General features: G+C 42.9%; 1 protein-coding gene across 3 annotated transcripts in view; it reads left to right on the top strand.

Annotated features, from left to right (window-relative positions):
- The first annotated feature begins 11,717 nt into the window (after positions 1-11,717).
- ITPRID1 (ITPR interacting domain containing 1) overlaps positions 11,718-17,380 on the top strand; it is a 33,255-nt gene continuing 27,592 nt past the window's right edge. For all 3 annotated transcript variants that reach the window (XM_064169708.1, XM_064169707.1, XM_064169709.1), the window contains exons 1-2: positions 11,718-11,884; positions 14,319-14,911. In XM_064169708.1, coding sequence (XP_064025778.1) covers positions 11,791-11,884; positions 14,319-14,911 — 687 coding nt within the window. In that variant the 5' untranslated portion in view covers positions 11,718-11,790. The remainder of the gene's footprint in view (positions 11,885-14,318; positions 14,912-17,380) is intronic.

Raw genomic sequence — 17,380 nt, 5'->3', positions numbered from 1 at the left:
ATACCATCATCTTCCAGTTTGGTTACAGTGAGCAACACTGACTGTCTTGTCTCAACCAACACTAAGACTTCTGCTTTGAAAAGTACAGTTGATATTGTGGCCTGCAAACAGGAATTTTACTGAAGGCTTCACACAGTCAGAACCTTCCTCAATCTTATGTTTAGAAGCATATAAGAAGCCTTGAGGTGCTATTACACCGTCCCTGGAGGTGTTCAAGAAAGGACTGGATGAGGCACTTAGTGCCATGGTCTAGTGGACTGGATAGGGCTGGGGGATAGGTTGGACTGGATGATCTTGGAGATCTCTTCCAACCTGGTTGATTCTATTCTATGATTCTATACAGCTCTTCCTACCTGGCACCTCTCCAGAAAAGCTTAGTTCCCTAGAGTCATTTCATTTGTGAATTTGCACATGGATACTCCAGGGGTGCTTTGAATATCAAACCTGGTGTCCTTTGTTCCTGTTGATGCAAATGGCAGGCATGCTAAAGACACAAAATAAACCAGTGCTTTCCTACAGCAGCTATGATTTCAGTGTGCTTGACTACTTGACCATCAGTGGGCAGGGAAAGGACACCCCAGCTTCATTCTGCTGCCCAAAGTTGAGTCTTAAATTTAGAGACTGAAAAGGCCTGTTCATCTCCTTTTGATTCTGAGTAAAAGTGAAAACAAAAGTCTCCAGTCTTCAAGTGATGGTCTGTCCCAGCAAACAGCAACTAAAAAGAGTGAATGCTACACACCAGAAATTATGATTGTTGCTGCCTGAGGGTATCTTGATAGCTGCATTATTCTTATTGCTTTCTGGAACAGAGAGAGGTTTCATGAGCTCTCTCCCTGATGCAGCTGCAACTAAAAGCACAGCTCAGACAGAATTCAGAGCACAAATATATCACACAAATGACTCCACAGTAATAGTATTAATGATCTTAGAACCATAGAATCAACCAGGTTGGAAGAGACCTCCAAGATCATCCAGTCCAACCTAGCATCCAGCCCTATCCAGTCAACTAGACCATGGCACTAAGTGCCTCATTCAGTCTTTGCTTGAACACCTCCAGTGATGGTGACTCCACCACCTCCCTGTCTTTCATTTTTTAGTGGTTCCCTAAACGTAGCAATTAATGCAGTTTATAATAGTAAAGTTCCCACCTCAGCTATAGGAGCTGAAAGGAAAAAAGCTTTTTCCTCCTATCTGTTCCACGCTGCAGAAGCCTACTTAGTGTTTTGCTGTTGTGCTAGAACAGCCCAGTCACCAGAAACATGCTCAATATGCCTTCCCTGATGGGCATGGGATATCTTGCCATTTAAAGTACTTTCTAACTTAGTTGCATGAGGTTTGCTGCTACCTCCTAATTCATATCTGCTGTCTACAACTACCTGAAGGGAGGATGTAGCCAGGTGGAGGTTGGTGTCATCTGCCAGGCAACCAGCAATAGAACAAGTCTCAAGTTGTGCCGGGGAAGTATAGGCTGGATGTTTGGAGGAAGTTCTTCACAGAGAGAGTGATTGGCATTGGAATGGGTTGCCCAGGGAGGTGGTGGAGTCACCATCCTTGGAGGTGTTGAAGAAAAGCCTGGCTGAGGCACTTAGTGCCATGGTCTAGTTGATTGGCCAGGGCTGGGTGCTAGATTGGACTGGATGATCTTGGAGGTCTCTTCCAACCTAATTGATTCTATGATTCTGTTCTATAAGTGCAAGTTCAGTTATGTATTTCATTCTCAGTATTCAAGGTAACCACAGGCTGTCTACTCAAGTATTGATGCACCTGGATATGGAGATGTTTGCCTCCAAAAACATTGAAAGAAAGTGGATAAATATTAACCAAGTGTGACTGAGTAATCACTTGACAAATGGAAAGGGAAGAGTAATATTCACAGCACTATTCAGTAGGTGTCATATAGTGTGAGGAACCTGGTGCAAAGCTGATGTGGTTCAGGATCCTGTTTCAGTGAAACTAATAAACGTTACAGCAGTTCATGGCAAGGAGAATGGTTCTGTTAAATGCTGGCAACCAAAGTGAGATAAATCTGTCTGGGAACCTGCCATAAACTGTTTATGAGGTTTTCAGTTTGTAGAAACTTTTCATTTCTTGCATTCTGCATTATAAGGTGCTGGCATGAATTTCTCATCCTCAGTTTCCACCTTGAAACTGCCGTGGAGGGGAGGAGGAGAGGAAGTTTGGGGGGAAAAAAAAAGATATTTCCAAGATGTTCTCAGTGTGTTATCAAATGAACAAAACACACAGAACATGGAAACCAGCCAGTCATTCATTCCATCAACAGATTTGCAGAGCTAAATTTGCTTCTGGAGAGCAGTTAGAAATTAAAACACACAGATGATGAGTGGTGCTGGCACCCAAACTGTGATCAAGAGGACACTCTTGTCTGAAAAGATGTACCCTATCAGATTAATCATTATGTGTTAATTAATTGGAAATCAAAAGGATGTCTTCTGCTGTCTATGCACAGGAAATTAATGGTGATAGCACTAATTAAATGTAATGGAAGTTACCTCTGCACTTCCCACATCTGGGGCCAAACTCTTTATTGCCCTTTGTGTTGTGTCACAGTTCAGAGCCATTGTAGCATCTTACCCTCATTGTGCCCTGCAGTAAACGGCTGTGCAAATCACCAGGCAGTGCAATCACAGAAGCATCCAGGTTGGCAAAGCCCCTCAGGATCACCAAGTGTAACCTGGAACCCTACTCTACAAGATTCACTTTAAATCGTATCCCTAAACGCCTCACCCAAAAGACTGTTAAACACATCCAGGGTGGGTGGATCACCACCTAGAGAACCACCAGGTGGTTCTCCAAACCACCACCCGGAGAATCAGGCTGGTGGATTGCTCAGCTGGAGAAGGAACTGATTTCAATTCAAGTAGCTCTAAACTTTGACTTCTAACCCTGAGAAGATGTGTCACTGTGTCTCTCCTCCTGTGAGTCATCCTAACACGAAAAAATGTTTGTTCTACCTCACTCTTCCCCTTTACTCCCCCAAACACTACCATCCTTTCTTTGACCTCATCACACTTATTTCTCCTGGCAACTTTTCTGACAGACTGGAGGCTCCATTTCCTTGCATTTCTTTTTTTCTTTTTTTGTTCATCAATATCCTGATTTTAGTTTTTAAACCTTTTGTCCTTCTTCAGGATAAAAATAAATTCTGAAGAAATGGAATTTCCCAGGAACTTTTCAGTACAACTTCACACAACCATTGCTGGAATAAATGCAGCTGAAGTGTATTTGGCTAGGGGCAGAGGAAGGAATAAAAAAAGGACACATCCCTGGGAATGATATTTAAATGTATAGTGAGGAGCAAAAAAAAATTAGCATTAATCTTATCTAAAAGTTCCTGTAGCAGAGTAAGGCCAAGTCAGACCAAGTCCTGCACTGCAAGTAATTATGGATGACACATCAATAATTACCATGTGTCATCAGTAATTACTATGCCACCACACAGATATGGATCAGCTAAGAGCTATCACACAGCTGCCTCTTATATGGTGCTCTGAAGATGTCTTTGTTTCCATTCTCACTCTTGCTCCAGGTAACCTAATTGTATTAGGTTCTTAGTAAAATTCAAGTTCAGGATTGACAGACTTTACTCCTGCAGAATGCTAAAAGTTCATGGTCTTTGCCTTAAGCATCAACTCAACATTTGCATCTCAACACTTAATTCAATGTCTTTGTGTTTTTAAACAGTTTTCAACATACAGTCTGCCTACAAGAGGGGACAATCAGCAAGGCTGAGCAAGTAGGTAAGACAGAACATATTTTGTATCTTCTAATAAGGTCTTCTTGATTATAAACTGTCAACCACCACACACACCTCAGCTGTTGGGAAAATGTGATATTCCTGCAGAAGCTGCTGATCTTTTCTTTGATTTGAAGTCACAATGAGGAGATTGTCTTATGACATCTTCAACAGAAAAGCCTCAGGCTCCCCTTCTCCACTGGCATGATTTGATTTTATTCTACTGAAGAGCTGAAGGCTTCTAGGATAGGTTTAAGTAGTGATCTGGAATCTAAGGTACGACAGTTTCAGGTGTCTGAAGTTCTTCTTGAGCTGAATGCTGAGGTTCCTGCTTGTTCTCATCTCCCTTCCTGATCAGTTGAACGCAATGAATTCAGCAGCTGTTATTATTCCAGGAAAGGCACCAGAAACCCAAAGCACTTCACATCCCTGAAAATGTCCACTTTTTTTTAGTTCTTTTGGAAGCCCAAAATATTTTTACCAGTACTTCCATAGCTGCACTTTGTTTATGGGATCCATGATAGAAGATGCTGTTCAACAACATGTGGTTTAATCTTGTCTCCTGTTAATCAGAGATTACAGAGGCTAAAATGCCTTTTCTTCCCTCATGTATCAGAGGCTACATTTTGCTTAGCAAAAATATATTATTCATAAGCAAAGATATACTTAGATGTGCAGTAAACAGAGCACCAATTAGCACCACAGTTGGTTTACAAAGTAGTTTTTGTTTGTTTGTTTGTTTGTTTCCATAAGGTTTTCCAACAGATTTCTAAAGGGCATTATTTCCCCCAATGTATCTTCCAGTTTGGTAATGAGATTCAGTGTTTCTTCTGTCAGGAGCAAAATACTCACACAGATCAGGAATTGTAAATACCCTCCCCTCCCCATTACTATTTCCATGACCTCTTAAATGTGGAGAAAACAAACTCTAATATTTCAAAATGTCAAGCTCTCTACTGAGGAACTTCTCATGAGAGTCTTCTCACTAGAGAAAGAAGATTCTAGCCATCTGTGAAATAGCCCATTCTGTGCTGCTACCTGCAGGTGTAAACTTTGTCCAACTCGTGAGCTGGATGTGGGCTCCTGAGCAGTTCATTACCACTTAATAGCTTGGATGGCTTAGCCTTGGTGGTAATAAATTGGCTCACTCTTGACCCAAGTGATACCAGACAATTCAGCTTGCTTTAGCTGAGTCGGTTTGAGGCTAATTGGAATATTCTAACAAGAGAAATTAGATCATTTGTTATTTGGTTATGAAAGAATAACAGTGATAAAGTCTTTATCATTCACTGGTTTGCTAAAAGGCATAAAAAGTCCAAGAGCAAACAATCTGCCTCTCTTTGCTTCTGAGCGCTGGATTTCTTCACTTCTCTCTCCGATAGCTTCCACTCACCTTGGCTAACACATAAGGAGTAAATCTTACTGGTTGTTTTCTGTCTGGGAGAGGGACAAAGAGAGTGGCATTGGTCCCTTATGGGCTTTTGTCCAGAAGGGAATTTGGTTTTCTGCATTATTTCTAAATTGTATATAATTGTAAATACATGTCACTATATATTTATATATATAATGCAGGGTCCTACACTTTGGCCACAACAACCCCAAGCAGTGCTACAGGCTGGGGACAGAGTGGCTGAGAGCAGCCAGAAAGAAAGGGGCCTGGAACACAGCCCTGTGAGGAGGCGATGAGAGAGCTGGTGGTGTGCAGCCTGCAGAAGAGGAGGCTCAGGGCAGAGCTCATTGCTGTCTACAACTACCTGAAGGGAGGTTGTGGCCAGGTAGGGTTGGTCTTTTCTGCCAGGCAAGCAGCAACAGAACAAGGGGACACAGTCTCAAGTTATACTGGAGGAGGTCTAGGCTGGATGTTAGGAGGAAGTTGTTGGCAGAGAGAGTGATTGGCACTGGAATGGTCTGCCCAGGGAGGTGGTGGAGTCTCTGTCCCTGGAGGTGTTCAAGAAAAGCCTGGCTGAGGCACTTAGTGCCATGGTCTAGTTGATTGGCTAGGGCTGGGTGCTAGGTTGGACTGGCTGAGCTTGGAGGACTCTTCCAACCTGGTTGATTCCATGATTATGTGTATATGCTTGTAAATGTAACTTTGCTGCAAAAATAGCTTTATCTTACTTCCAAACTGTCTGAGCTGATCTGGTAAACTTCAACTGGCGATGGGGGGGATGTTCCTCAACCCACTCCATAGCCCACACCAAAAGATAGCTAAGGTGTCACACCCTGTGTTTGCCCAGTTGGAGAGTACAGCCACACCAGCTACCGACTCTTACCCAACCTGCAGTGCCCTATCAACTTCTAACCTTTTGATTCATTGGTGACCTGCTGCTTCTTACACCACCTACAGACACCAAGGTTTTCACAATGAAATGGTTGACTTTACAACCCGGGCAGTGTTTCACAGTGCTAGGTTTTTAATTTGGCAGCACTTGTGTTCACTCAGTCCAACCAGTGTGAGCAGCAGCCAGTTCGTGGTAGAGGTTTTGTTGCAGAGAGGAGTTCCTACATGCTGCTAGGGAAAATTTGCAGCAATTCTGCCTCTCAGATCTCTCTCTCTCTTTTTTTTTCTCATTCTCAAGCGGTTTTAGAGTAAACTTACAGCTTCTGAGTATGGAATGGTACACAACAAGTAGCTGATTCTTATTCAAATTATGCTCAGTTTGCCACTAGAAAGTCTGGTTTATGTTACCACAAGAAATTACAGAATGTCAGTAACCTTTCTGTTCTCAGTTTGGATGGATAAACTTACACTGAGCAAACCAGAAGGAGCTTATGTTAAAATCTACAAGCAGAAGTGCAGTCTAGTAGAGAATGTCAAATGATTTTTTTTCCCCTCTTTCTTTACTGACACAATTTCATTAAATAGAAAAGTTTGAAAGGCAGACAACAAAATATTAATCTCATGTAATGCAGGAGGACATTGCTACTCCTAGGCAAATGTTACCCTAGCTTTTAGAGGATCAACAAGTGTGTTATTTCAGTGGCAGGAGGAGAAGTGACAACTACAGGCACTGTATATGTGATCTGATTTATTCCCATTCATCATCGCAGAACGATGAAACATGCATCTTACAGCCCAGAGGAGTCTAACAAAAAGATGTTACCAGTGCTCAGACAAAGATTTTTCTCCTCCAGGAACTCTTCCAAGTGTCCTGTGACACACAAATATCCACATAATTTCAGTGAATGACACTTAGGAAACTATCACACACACACAAAAAAAAAGGGCGGGGGGAAGGGGAATAAAGTGCCACCAGCATGTGCTGGAATGAGAGTTTAGAAGATTGCATCTTAATTGCATACTTTACTAAACAAAAAAAAAGACAAGGATTAACATTTGTTTTCATTGTATTTGCTCTATGAATGGCTTTGGCGGCTCTGCAGCACACAGTGGAACCCAGCTCATGGTTTCAAACAGTAGGACGCAGAGTTTACTGCTGTTGGTTGGTGAAATGCAAGGGCACCTCTTTTCTCTTTCTTACTGACATGTGTTTCATTTCTTTGTGACTAGCAGGCAGTGTGAGCTTTGCTTCCCGCAGTGCTATTGTTCTGTGGTTTGTCTGCTTGGGTTTAAATGTTTCCTTAGATAATGCAGCCAGTCTTTTGGTCTGTTCTCTAGTTTGACACACTTCTGTCTTGTGATGGAGGGAAAAAAAGGTAAGAAAATAAATTGTTATTGTTTCTTCTTGTTTGCAGTTCCCTTGTCAGTACCAGATATGGTACAAATGACTGTGCAAAGCTATAGGAGGTAAGTGTCAGACACCTTAGAGGTCTGCTGCAAATTACTTTTTCTTCCTCTTCTTTTTTGACAAAAGGAAGAATTTTCTTTCCTTTTTTTTTTTCCTCCCCTTCTCTGAAACTTATAGCAAGCATGTTAATTCAAGAGTCTGCATATCTCCCCAGTCCTGCTGAAAATGTGAGCTATTGGATAACCTGGGATTCAATTCAATGTTTCCACTGTCACAGGATGTTAGGGGTTGGAAGGGAATTCTGGAGATCATTGAGTCCAACTGCCCAGCCAGAGCAGGACCATAATCTAGTACAGATTGCACAGGAATACATCCAGACAGGACTTGAAAGTCTCCAGAGAAGGAGACTCCACAACCTCTCTGGGGAGCCTGTTCCAGTGCTCCATGACCCTTACAGTAAAGAAGTTCTTCCTCATGTCAACGTGGAACTTCTGTGCTGTAGTTTATGCCCATTACCCCTTGTCCTGTCACAGGGTGCAACTGAGAAGAGTTTGTCCCTTCCCTCTTGACCCCCAGCCCTCAGATATTCATAAACATTGGTTAGATCCCCTCTATGTCTTCTCTTCACCAGACCAAAAAGCCCCAGCTCCCTCAGCCTCTCTTCATAGGACAGTGCTCCAGTCCCTTAATCATCTTAATCATCAGGGAGCTGGGGTTGTGCAGCCTGGAGAAGAGTAGGCTCATGGGGGATGTCATTGCTGTCTACAACTACCTGAAGGGAGGCTGTAGCCAGGTGGGGTTGGGCTCTTCTCCCAGACAACCAGCAACAGAACAAGGGGACACAGTCTCAAGCTGTGCCAGGGCAAGCTCAGGCTGAATGTTAGGAGGAAGTTCTTCATAGAGAGAGTGATTGGCATTGGAATGGGCTGCCCAGGGAGGTGGTGGAGTCACTGTGCCTGGAGGTGTTGAAGCAAAGCCTGGCTGAGGCACTTAGTACCATGGTCTAGATGACTGGATAGGGCTGGGTGCTAGGTTGGACTGGATGATCTTGGAGGTCTCTTCCAACGTGGCAGATTCTATGATCTTTGTAGGTCTTCCTTGGACTCTTTACAAACATATCTACTATGATCTTGATAGGTATGTGTAGGTAAACTTAAACTTGGGCATAGCAAAACTATGTCTTAGCCACTGAGAAAGGCTACCATGCTGCAGGATACTCCCTTTGCAGTGGGCAGGTTCTGAAAGCAATGATTTCTCTGCAGATCAGTGGATGCAAACACAGAAGCAGAGCACAGAATTGTTCTCAGGTGCTGCTCCCGCTGCTGCAACTCATTGTGCCTTGTCTCTCCGAAACTTTGTTGAGAGCAATTATATCTTTTGAAGTAGGTGGCTAGAGAAACCGTGCTCCCTAAAGGTTCCCCAAAGATTCACCATCTGTCAGAATTGAGCCATTCTGCCACTTTTATAATTAGCATATTCTGGTACCTCACACCTACATTCTCACACCTACTGTAACATACTGTTCTCGAGAACAAGCGTCTTGCCATGCTCTCATGCCGGCTCTCCTTCTAAGGCACTGCTGTTATGGATCCTTACAAGCCAGGGCGAAATGCAAATGTTTACTCTAGGAAAAAACCATAATGACATCCCAGAGGAGCACATGAGTAAACACATTTCATTGTTGCTTTTCCCCCAACCAGATCCCTGCAAGAGTTTTCAGAGAGTCCGTTTGTGTCAAGATGCAAGAGCCTCAGCTCTTCCCACTCATTCAGTGATGCACCCCAGAGGTTAGTTACTTCCCTGTGCTTCCAGCTGGGAATAGAAAGTATTAGCACATCTAGGCATCAACGAATGTGAGTACAGATTTGAATATGCAGTCAAGGTCTTTAATTTGCAAATGGAATGTCCTCATTTATTTTCACAAGATGGAAGGAACTTTCTCAATACCAACAGGTGTCTGATTTACAATGTCTTTGTATCAATAAACCCCCAAAGCCTATCAGAAAGTACAGTAACCTCTGGATCCATAGGAAGGTGAAAGGCTGTCAGGTCTGACAGCAGCTGCTGCGTGCCTTATCTGCGCTGTGTCTCAACAGAAGGGAACCTGCAGAGCTGTGAACCTAAACCTTTTATTAGTGTTCTTTTTGCTAAGCTATCTAGATCCAATATCACTGAATTCCTCTGGGTGGAGAACTATGTATCAAATTCTTAGCAAAGTGATCAAAAATGAACCCTTTCACTTAAGCAGCAGTCTCCACAAGAGGGGAGAAAAAGGCAAGAGAACTATTTAGTAAAAACCATGATGTATCTGATAGCTACTGCAAGAGAAAAGTGGCACCAAAGCAGCGGTGTAAATAATCCTGATGTTTTCATCACAGCATCACTGAATGGCTGATGTTCTGGGAAAAGGATCCAGTGGAGATTCTGCTCGATTTGGGGTTTGGTACAGAAGAACCTGATGTCTGCACTAAAATCCCTCCTCGGTTCCTGAGTGGTGCTTCTGTAGCAAAAGGGATTGACATCCGAGTCTTTTTGGAAGCTCAGAAGCAGCGGATGGATGTTGAGAGGCCAAACCTATATGGTAAGCAGAGACACTTAGGCAAAATGAAGTTTTAACTGGAAGTAGCATAGGGATGTGTGATGATTTGGATGTTCCCCACCCCCTCCATACTTTGGAAATCACCCAGACTAGACTCAGCCAGCCCTAGAAATACTGAGCTAAGATGTAAATGTATTATTTACATCTTAGCTCAGTATGCAAGCAGATAGTTACAGCATATACAGTTATAGACAGAAATATGCAAGGTAAAAGGTAATACAGAAACACAACAGCCCTCCCAGAAACCTGAGTCCCCAGGAGGGGCTGTCAACCACCCTTCCACCTTCTCCCACCCCTCTACCTTACTCCATATGTTGTCTTGTGTCCCAAGGAAGACTGGAGGGTCAGTCAGGGGGGTTAGGAAGCAAATCAGAGAGACGGAGGGTGAGGTTAGAGAGAAATGCAGCTCAGAACTCAGGCTGTGCTCAAACTCCCTTATCTATGTTTATACTCTTGTTCTTATACATCTCAACAGTCCTACAAGTGAAGTAGACATCAGCATTGTTTCTCTTTCACATCCTGTGATCTAATCCTTCTCACCAAAACACTCTAGCTAGCTTCAAACTAGCACAGGATGCTACTTATATCCATTAAGAAAAGGCTTATGAAAGATGAAGAGACATGTGTTCAGCAGATACAAGGGATCCTCAGATACCCTTTTGTGACAACAGTACTTCCTAATGTGACTGAAATACTGTATGACTCTCCTTAGCCATGGACTCTGATTTAGGTGCTGAAGTTATCAGCTCATAGCAATTTAAGATATAAGGCACTTAGTGCCATGGTCTAGTTGACTGGCTAGGGCTGGGTGCTAGGTTGGACTGGATGATCTTGGAGATCACTTCCAACCTGGTTGATTCTATGATCCCCTGCAAGATCTACCCCACAACTTGAGAATGGCATTGGTATCACAGAGGCTGCAGAGTTACCTCAGCCACATCACCAACAGCACATTAGTATATAGCCACCATCCTTAATGATATAAGCAAACATAGAGGATTTTGAACCCAGCCACTCCAAAAGAAGACTTTCAATCTCTATTCCCCTTGGGTGGGAGCAAGACCCTTCTCACTGGGAAATGTTCAGAGCAGATGACATGACCTTGGCTTTCCCTGACTAGGGCTGCCAGAGCTTGTGCATCAGACCTGCAACCCCCTAACCAGAGCTTAACAGTTTTGTGGTTCAAAGATGCCCTCAGACACAGCTGAGGATTGTATTTAGAATGCAATGAAATTGCATAATTTAAAGCATTTTATTCATGTGGATGGTTTCAGTTCTTCTTTTGCGTGTCTTGCAGTTGAAAAATGAATACGAGGTCCTCACCCTAAAGATATATCTGCATTAAAATAGCATTTTTTAATTTGCTGGTACAGCACCCATCTGAAAAGTCCATTTTTGACATCATTTCCCCTCGTGTTTGCTGCACAGGATAGCCAGATGGCTCTTGAAATCTTTTGTTTACTTAAGATGCTCAGTGAAGCAGGATCTCACACATAGCCCATGAGCTCCTCTTTAGAACTGTGCCATGGAAGCAGTATGGATTGAATGAGAATTGAAACAGAAATGTCAGAGCATTACAGAAAATGTGATTTTTTTTTCCTCTCTTTTTTTTTTTTTATAGCAAACCCCATGCACACATTTCAATATTTACAGCAAACTGACACATCAAACAGGTTTCTCAGCTCTCACTTTCTTTTTCTCTCTGTAACTCCTCTGAGAGACGGATCAGAGATAATCAGTATGAGTAGATGGTGGATGGAGACCTCAGGGAAGAAGGCAGAAAACTGGAAGGGAATGAGAGCAGAGAAAGAACCTCTGAGACAAGCAGTTTGCACAGTGCAGGTAGGCAGGGGTAAGTCAAGGTGTGCATGTAGTGACTCCTCCTGCATTCATCCTCGGTGGAAGGAAGCACCCTTAGTACATGTTAATGACTTACCTTACTTACTTCACAGCAACTCACAGCAACAGATAAGATTTGATTTTCTGTTTCAGTGACTGTGGTGTCCATCAAAATATATCCTCTTGCTTTTGACAGTTTGGGAGGGGGTTTTCACACCATCTGCTTAGACCTCCTGAGTATGCTCCTGGGCTGGGAACACTTAATGGAGAGAGGTGGGATCCATCCTTCAGAGATATTTACCCCTTCTCTTTTCACTGACTGCACTTTTCCATGTATGTGGTGATTAACCTCAGTTCACTGCACCAAATTCTGGGCGTTTAACTCTGTCAAGGAGCTCAAGACTGTAGAGTCTTTCTACCTCCATAGCAAGTGGAGAGAGAGGCAGGCAACTTCTGCAACCTATTCCAGAGTCTCACCACCCTCATACTGAAAAACGTCTTCCTAAGATTCTGTCTAAACCTCCTCTCCCTCAGCTTAAGGCTGTTTCCTGTTGTCCTATTGCTAGACTGCCCTCATGTAGGTAACTACATCAATCTATGTAACACAAAATGCAAAGAAGGGGAAGAAAGCTGTGAGCTTCCCCTCCTAAGTTATAAACCAATTTGTCATAAAGTCATGAGAATCCTCACAAAAGACAGAGTCTATTGAAGATTCTTTGATCTTGCTCACAGCATGGCTATTGGCCACTTCAGCTGAAATTTGTTGCAAGAGTTACTCCACCTTTATGCCTTTTAGTATCTCACCTGTGCTGCAGCTTTAGACTGTTTAGCTGAAGGTACTAAAGGGATCTTATCACCTCCTGCTTATTTGAGACACGATCCTTGGGGAGCACACCTAGAAACTAAAGTGACTGCTTGCCTGGAGAGAGAATCCATGAAGCAAATCTGTCCCTGACATAGTTTCTTCCTGGCCTGTGTGTTCAATTCATTTCACACAACTGAGGGGATTTTTGTTGTTCATTTGTTATTTCTCTTGTTGTTGACTTGTTTTTCAGGTGTCCCAAGCTCTTTGACTGAATCTATAACAGCTAAGCAGTGTATAAAACCTATTTAAAATCGCTGCAAGTTTGGTTCTGGTTCAAATCAGGACTGGACTGCTCTGCCACTGTCAGTCAAAGGAGATTAGTGCTTGACATTTTTATGGCTTGTAGTGAGAGCCAAATGCAATTCTGAGGATAAAATGCGTGTTGCTCAGAGAGCATGTGGTAGCAAAATGGATGTACAAGATCAAAAGTGATTTCTGACGCCTCTGACATACACGGATGGGAAGTATGTAACACTGTGTGATGTGTGTACTGATAGAGCAGATAGCTCCCCTAAACAGCAGCTGAAACCTTTCACTGGGTCTTTAAAAGTGGAAGCAGTGGCAGTGCTTTTCTTCAGTGCTGAAAGTCAGGCAATGTCTGGAGCAAAGAGTGAAAAAAGACTCCAGTAGCTATCAGGAATTGCATGCCACAGTACCGGTCCCCAGTGCAAAGCACCAACTCGGGTCTATGCTAAATATCCTCTTGTTGTGTAATTGTCAGTGAAGCAGCATTACCAACAGCCTGCACACAGACTGTGTGCAAGGAATGTGGCTGCTCTCTGAGACAAATGGCAGCCAAGAAAGTTAGCATTTTGCCATCTACTGTCCTCAATGAATCTCTCAAGGAAGGAGTCCTGTTGACATGCTTGTTGCCTCAGGATAGGTACAGGCACTATGTGCAAGCAAACATGTTGTGCTTCTTTGTATAAATTACTTTGTAGTGTTGTACTGATGGAAATCTCCAGAATCCCTTAGAGAAAGTACTGTTTGCTTCTCTTTAGTTGGTATGCCAATGGGAAAAAAAAAAGATCCAGAAATTACAGGAGGTTAGTACAATGGGGAAAAGAAGTCTGGGAGCCTTTATATAATATCAGCTATGAGTTTCTGGGAGAGCAGTATTCTGTTTTGTGCTGCTCTGAAAGAGAGAACATAGCTTCTGTGGTCACTTTCTGTCAGATAATGGCTATATGCATTTTGCATTTATCCTGGGCAGCTGCCATCTGTAAAAAAAAACTGAGATCAGATTTCTAATTCATATGGATTTTAATAAGTGCTTTAAAAAAGACATCCAAATGTAGCCCAGCCAGGCTATATTCTGTAACCTTTCTTACACAGAGCAGGATTCAGCTGCACTTGACAAGTTCAACATTGCCTAACTGTGTCTAATACAAAGAGCGATGCAATGTTGTTTGGATCTAGCCTGAATGGACCCTCTGGAATGATATGGAAAGACTTAGGCACTCTTGAATTAGTTCCTCCATTTCTTGGCAATGACAGAAAACCTTGTACCTGGTTATTTCAAGTGATATTTTTTTAACAACCATGTTGCCTTCCATTCCTGCCAAACTTAAGAACGTTTTCGACAGCTGGAAGTACTTGACCACGTAACCAATGCCCTTTCATCTTTGCTGACCAACGTTAACACCCAGCAGACCAAAGCACAGGAGGCTGACAGGGATGAGGCCAGTCACCTGGATGCCACAAGGAGCAGACTTGTGGGCACACGAGTGAAGCGGAGGAGAATCAGTCAGCTCCTGAAGAGGGCATCTCAGCAGACAGTGCTGCTGAAACCGGACTCAGTGGCATCCGAGAAAGAAAACTTATCCAGCAGGAAAGAGCAGCCCTATCCTTGTGCAGATATTGCTGAGAGGGGAGCAGCCCAAGCAGGCCTTTCTGCACATACTGCATTGGGCTGTCTCACTTGGGAAGAAACTCTCAGCGACAAAGGTGCCTTGGCATATCCCAAGCCCCAGCATCCACAGACTCCACTGGGGAAAGCCTGGAACGTATCGCTCCTAGCTGCAAACCAGCCTCTCTTTTCTCCTGTGCATGAGGCACCTGCCAAAGACACACCAAGAAAGGAGCCACCTTTGCTTGTGGCCCATGCACTCCAGAAAGTGGTTGATCTAAACTGCAAGCTGCCAAACTCATTTGAAATGGAAGAGGTGAGGAGGATTTATTTTATGTATTGTGCTAGCAACGTATCTGTCTCCACCCATCCTTGTAAGTGTAGATTGTCTTTTTCAGGATGGAAACTAGAGTATATTGTTTCAACAAGCACCATGCAGCAGCATCACTGTGGGGAAAACCAGCAGGATTTACACTACTCATTGGAGTTTTGATGATTTTAAACTGTCCTTGTGTTAGGATATTGTCCAAGAAATTGGCACAGAAGTTACTGAGGTAGGATTCATTCAATCAGTAGGAGTGTAAGATGCCAGTGTGGTTTAGGCAGTGCTAGATTGTGGAGTTTCTTTATAGAAGGAAGTTTCATGAACACTAATGCATATGGTACAGGATATTTTTTTTCCCAGATCCAGTCATAGGGCTTTTTTTTCCCCTGTCTTCTCCCTTCCTAATGTCATTTGCTGGTGTGTTCTTTCAGAAAGTGGCATCATAAAATTAGCCTTGGTTTTATAGCAGTGATTGAAATGTTTTATCACTCTGTAAGCTGAGCATCCCAAAACTAGAATAACTCAGAACAGCAGCTTCTTCTCATATCCATTCTGTGAAGTCCATGATGCTCAGTGCTCTGTATGTTTCAGCAGCAGTGGGGGCTCAATACAAAATAGCAGAGATTCTGATGCTTGCCCGTCAGTTTCTTACATCTAGAGTTGTTTAGTGAGCAGCAGTCTTGCTGGCCATGCCACTAGAGAAAAGGGTCTATGGTAGAGTGCTCTCCAATCATACAGACTCTACTGGGATGCTGATGGGAATATTCTTCCCTTTCCAGCCATCCTTGTGAATGAGGATAAAAAAAGAAGTCCACAAATTAGGCTCTATTGTAGGAATCAAAGAAAGAAGGAGAAATGAGATGTTGAAGGAGAAATTAGATGGTTGGCAGTTCCCTGAAAACATGTGCAAAAAGGAGCAACAAGGGACTGGAAAAGGTGGGAGGATTATGAAAGGCTTCCATTTGTTTAAAGCATTGATAAAGACCTGGTGCCATTCATTTCAAGGAAAGGATATTTGCTGCTTCAAGTCCTTCCAAATGTATATTTTTCTGTGAAAGGTTTTGCACAGTCTTTATGTTGGCAGCTCTTATTCAGGAATCATAGAAATTAGAATTATAGAGTCATTACAGATGGAAAAGACTCCCTTAAGATCATCAAGTCCAACTGTTAACCCAGCACCACCATGGCCACTAAACCATGTCCTGAAGTGCCAGTGAATCAGAGCACAGGCCTAATTATCAGCCTCAGTAGGAAAGAGGGTGTCTTTTGGAGATCTTCAGCACAGCAAATGCCTAGTCCTAAAGCAGCTCATACGTCATTGTAAAACCCTCAGCATGCTGGACTTGAGCTCTTTGACCAGAGTCTCACACAGAAGTGAGTGCCCTGCCAGAGAAGTAAATGCAGATGATCTAAAACTTGCTAGTTTGGTGTCTATGAAAATTTGGTGAATGCCCTGTACTCAGATTAGATAGGGTATTTTCTGCCATATCATTCAGTCTGTAAGAGCTCAAACCATTAGGTCACCTAAATTGTTTATCTGGCAGTGGTCAGTACCAGGCAAACAGTGATAGAACAGGAGGGCACAGTCTCAAACTGTGCCAGGACAGGTTTAGCCTGGATGTTAGGAAGAAGTTCTTCACAGAAAGAGTGATTTGCTGTCCAGAAAGATGGTGGAGTCATCATTCCTGAAGGTGTTTAAAAGGAGACTGGATGAGGCACTTACTGCCACAGTTTAGTTAATGCAAAGGTGTTAGGTTGGACTCGATGATCTCCAAGGTCTTTTCTAACCTGACTGACACTGTGATTCTGTATGGGAAACAGAATAGCAGGCATGTACAGAACAATCTTTCTCTTGTATCCTTCTAGGCTTTGACAATGAGGGGTCTAGAGATGTCTCAGGCTGCATGGAGAGCATGCCTGATATGCGTGTCCATGTGTTACTTGTATCTGATACTCCCCCTTTTTCTGTTAAGCTTTATTCTGAGGGAGTTTATGCAGCACCAGGACACGATGCTTGATGGTCCACTTGATATTGTGAAGAAGTCAAAAGAGCCTTTATTCTTAGAGGGAAAAAAATCTGACCTTACACACACTCTTTGGCAAGAATTTGTGTCCACATGGTTACATTTCCTAGGGCTCCTTCTACGCCATGATGTTTTCTTCTAGGGACATTTCCCTGAGGCTGTTCAAACGAGTCCATCATTGTATTTACAGGTTAGGAACTGTCACTTATCAATTACTTCGAGCAAGGCTTGGAAAGCTTCCTAGACTAGATCCTTCATGGCAAGGACAAACATTTCAAAGGGGAGACAATAAAAAAGGAACTTTCTTAAATATGTTATTTTTTCACTTTGAAATGTCCAGATTGCTTTTCTTGTTTTTTCACTTAACCACCCTTATAATAAGTAGCACTCTTCATAATCACTGTCATCAACAGGATTTTTTTCCTCCTCTCTTCCT

The sequence above is a fragment of the Pogoniulus pusillus genome, chromosome 32 (genome assembly GCF_015220805.1).
Source record: "Pogoniulus pusillus isolate bPogPus1 chromosome 32, bPogPus1.pri, whole genome shotgun sequence".
In the NCBI taxonomy this organism is placed as follows: domain Eukaryota; kingdom Metazoa; phylum Chordata; class Aves; order Piciformes; family Lybiidae; genus Pogoniulus; species Pogoniulus pusillus.
This window is presented reverse-complemented; position numbering and strand designations above follow the sequence as displayed.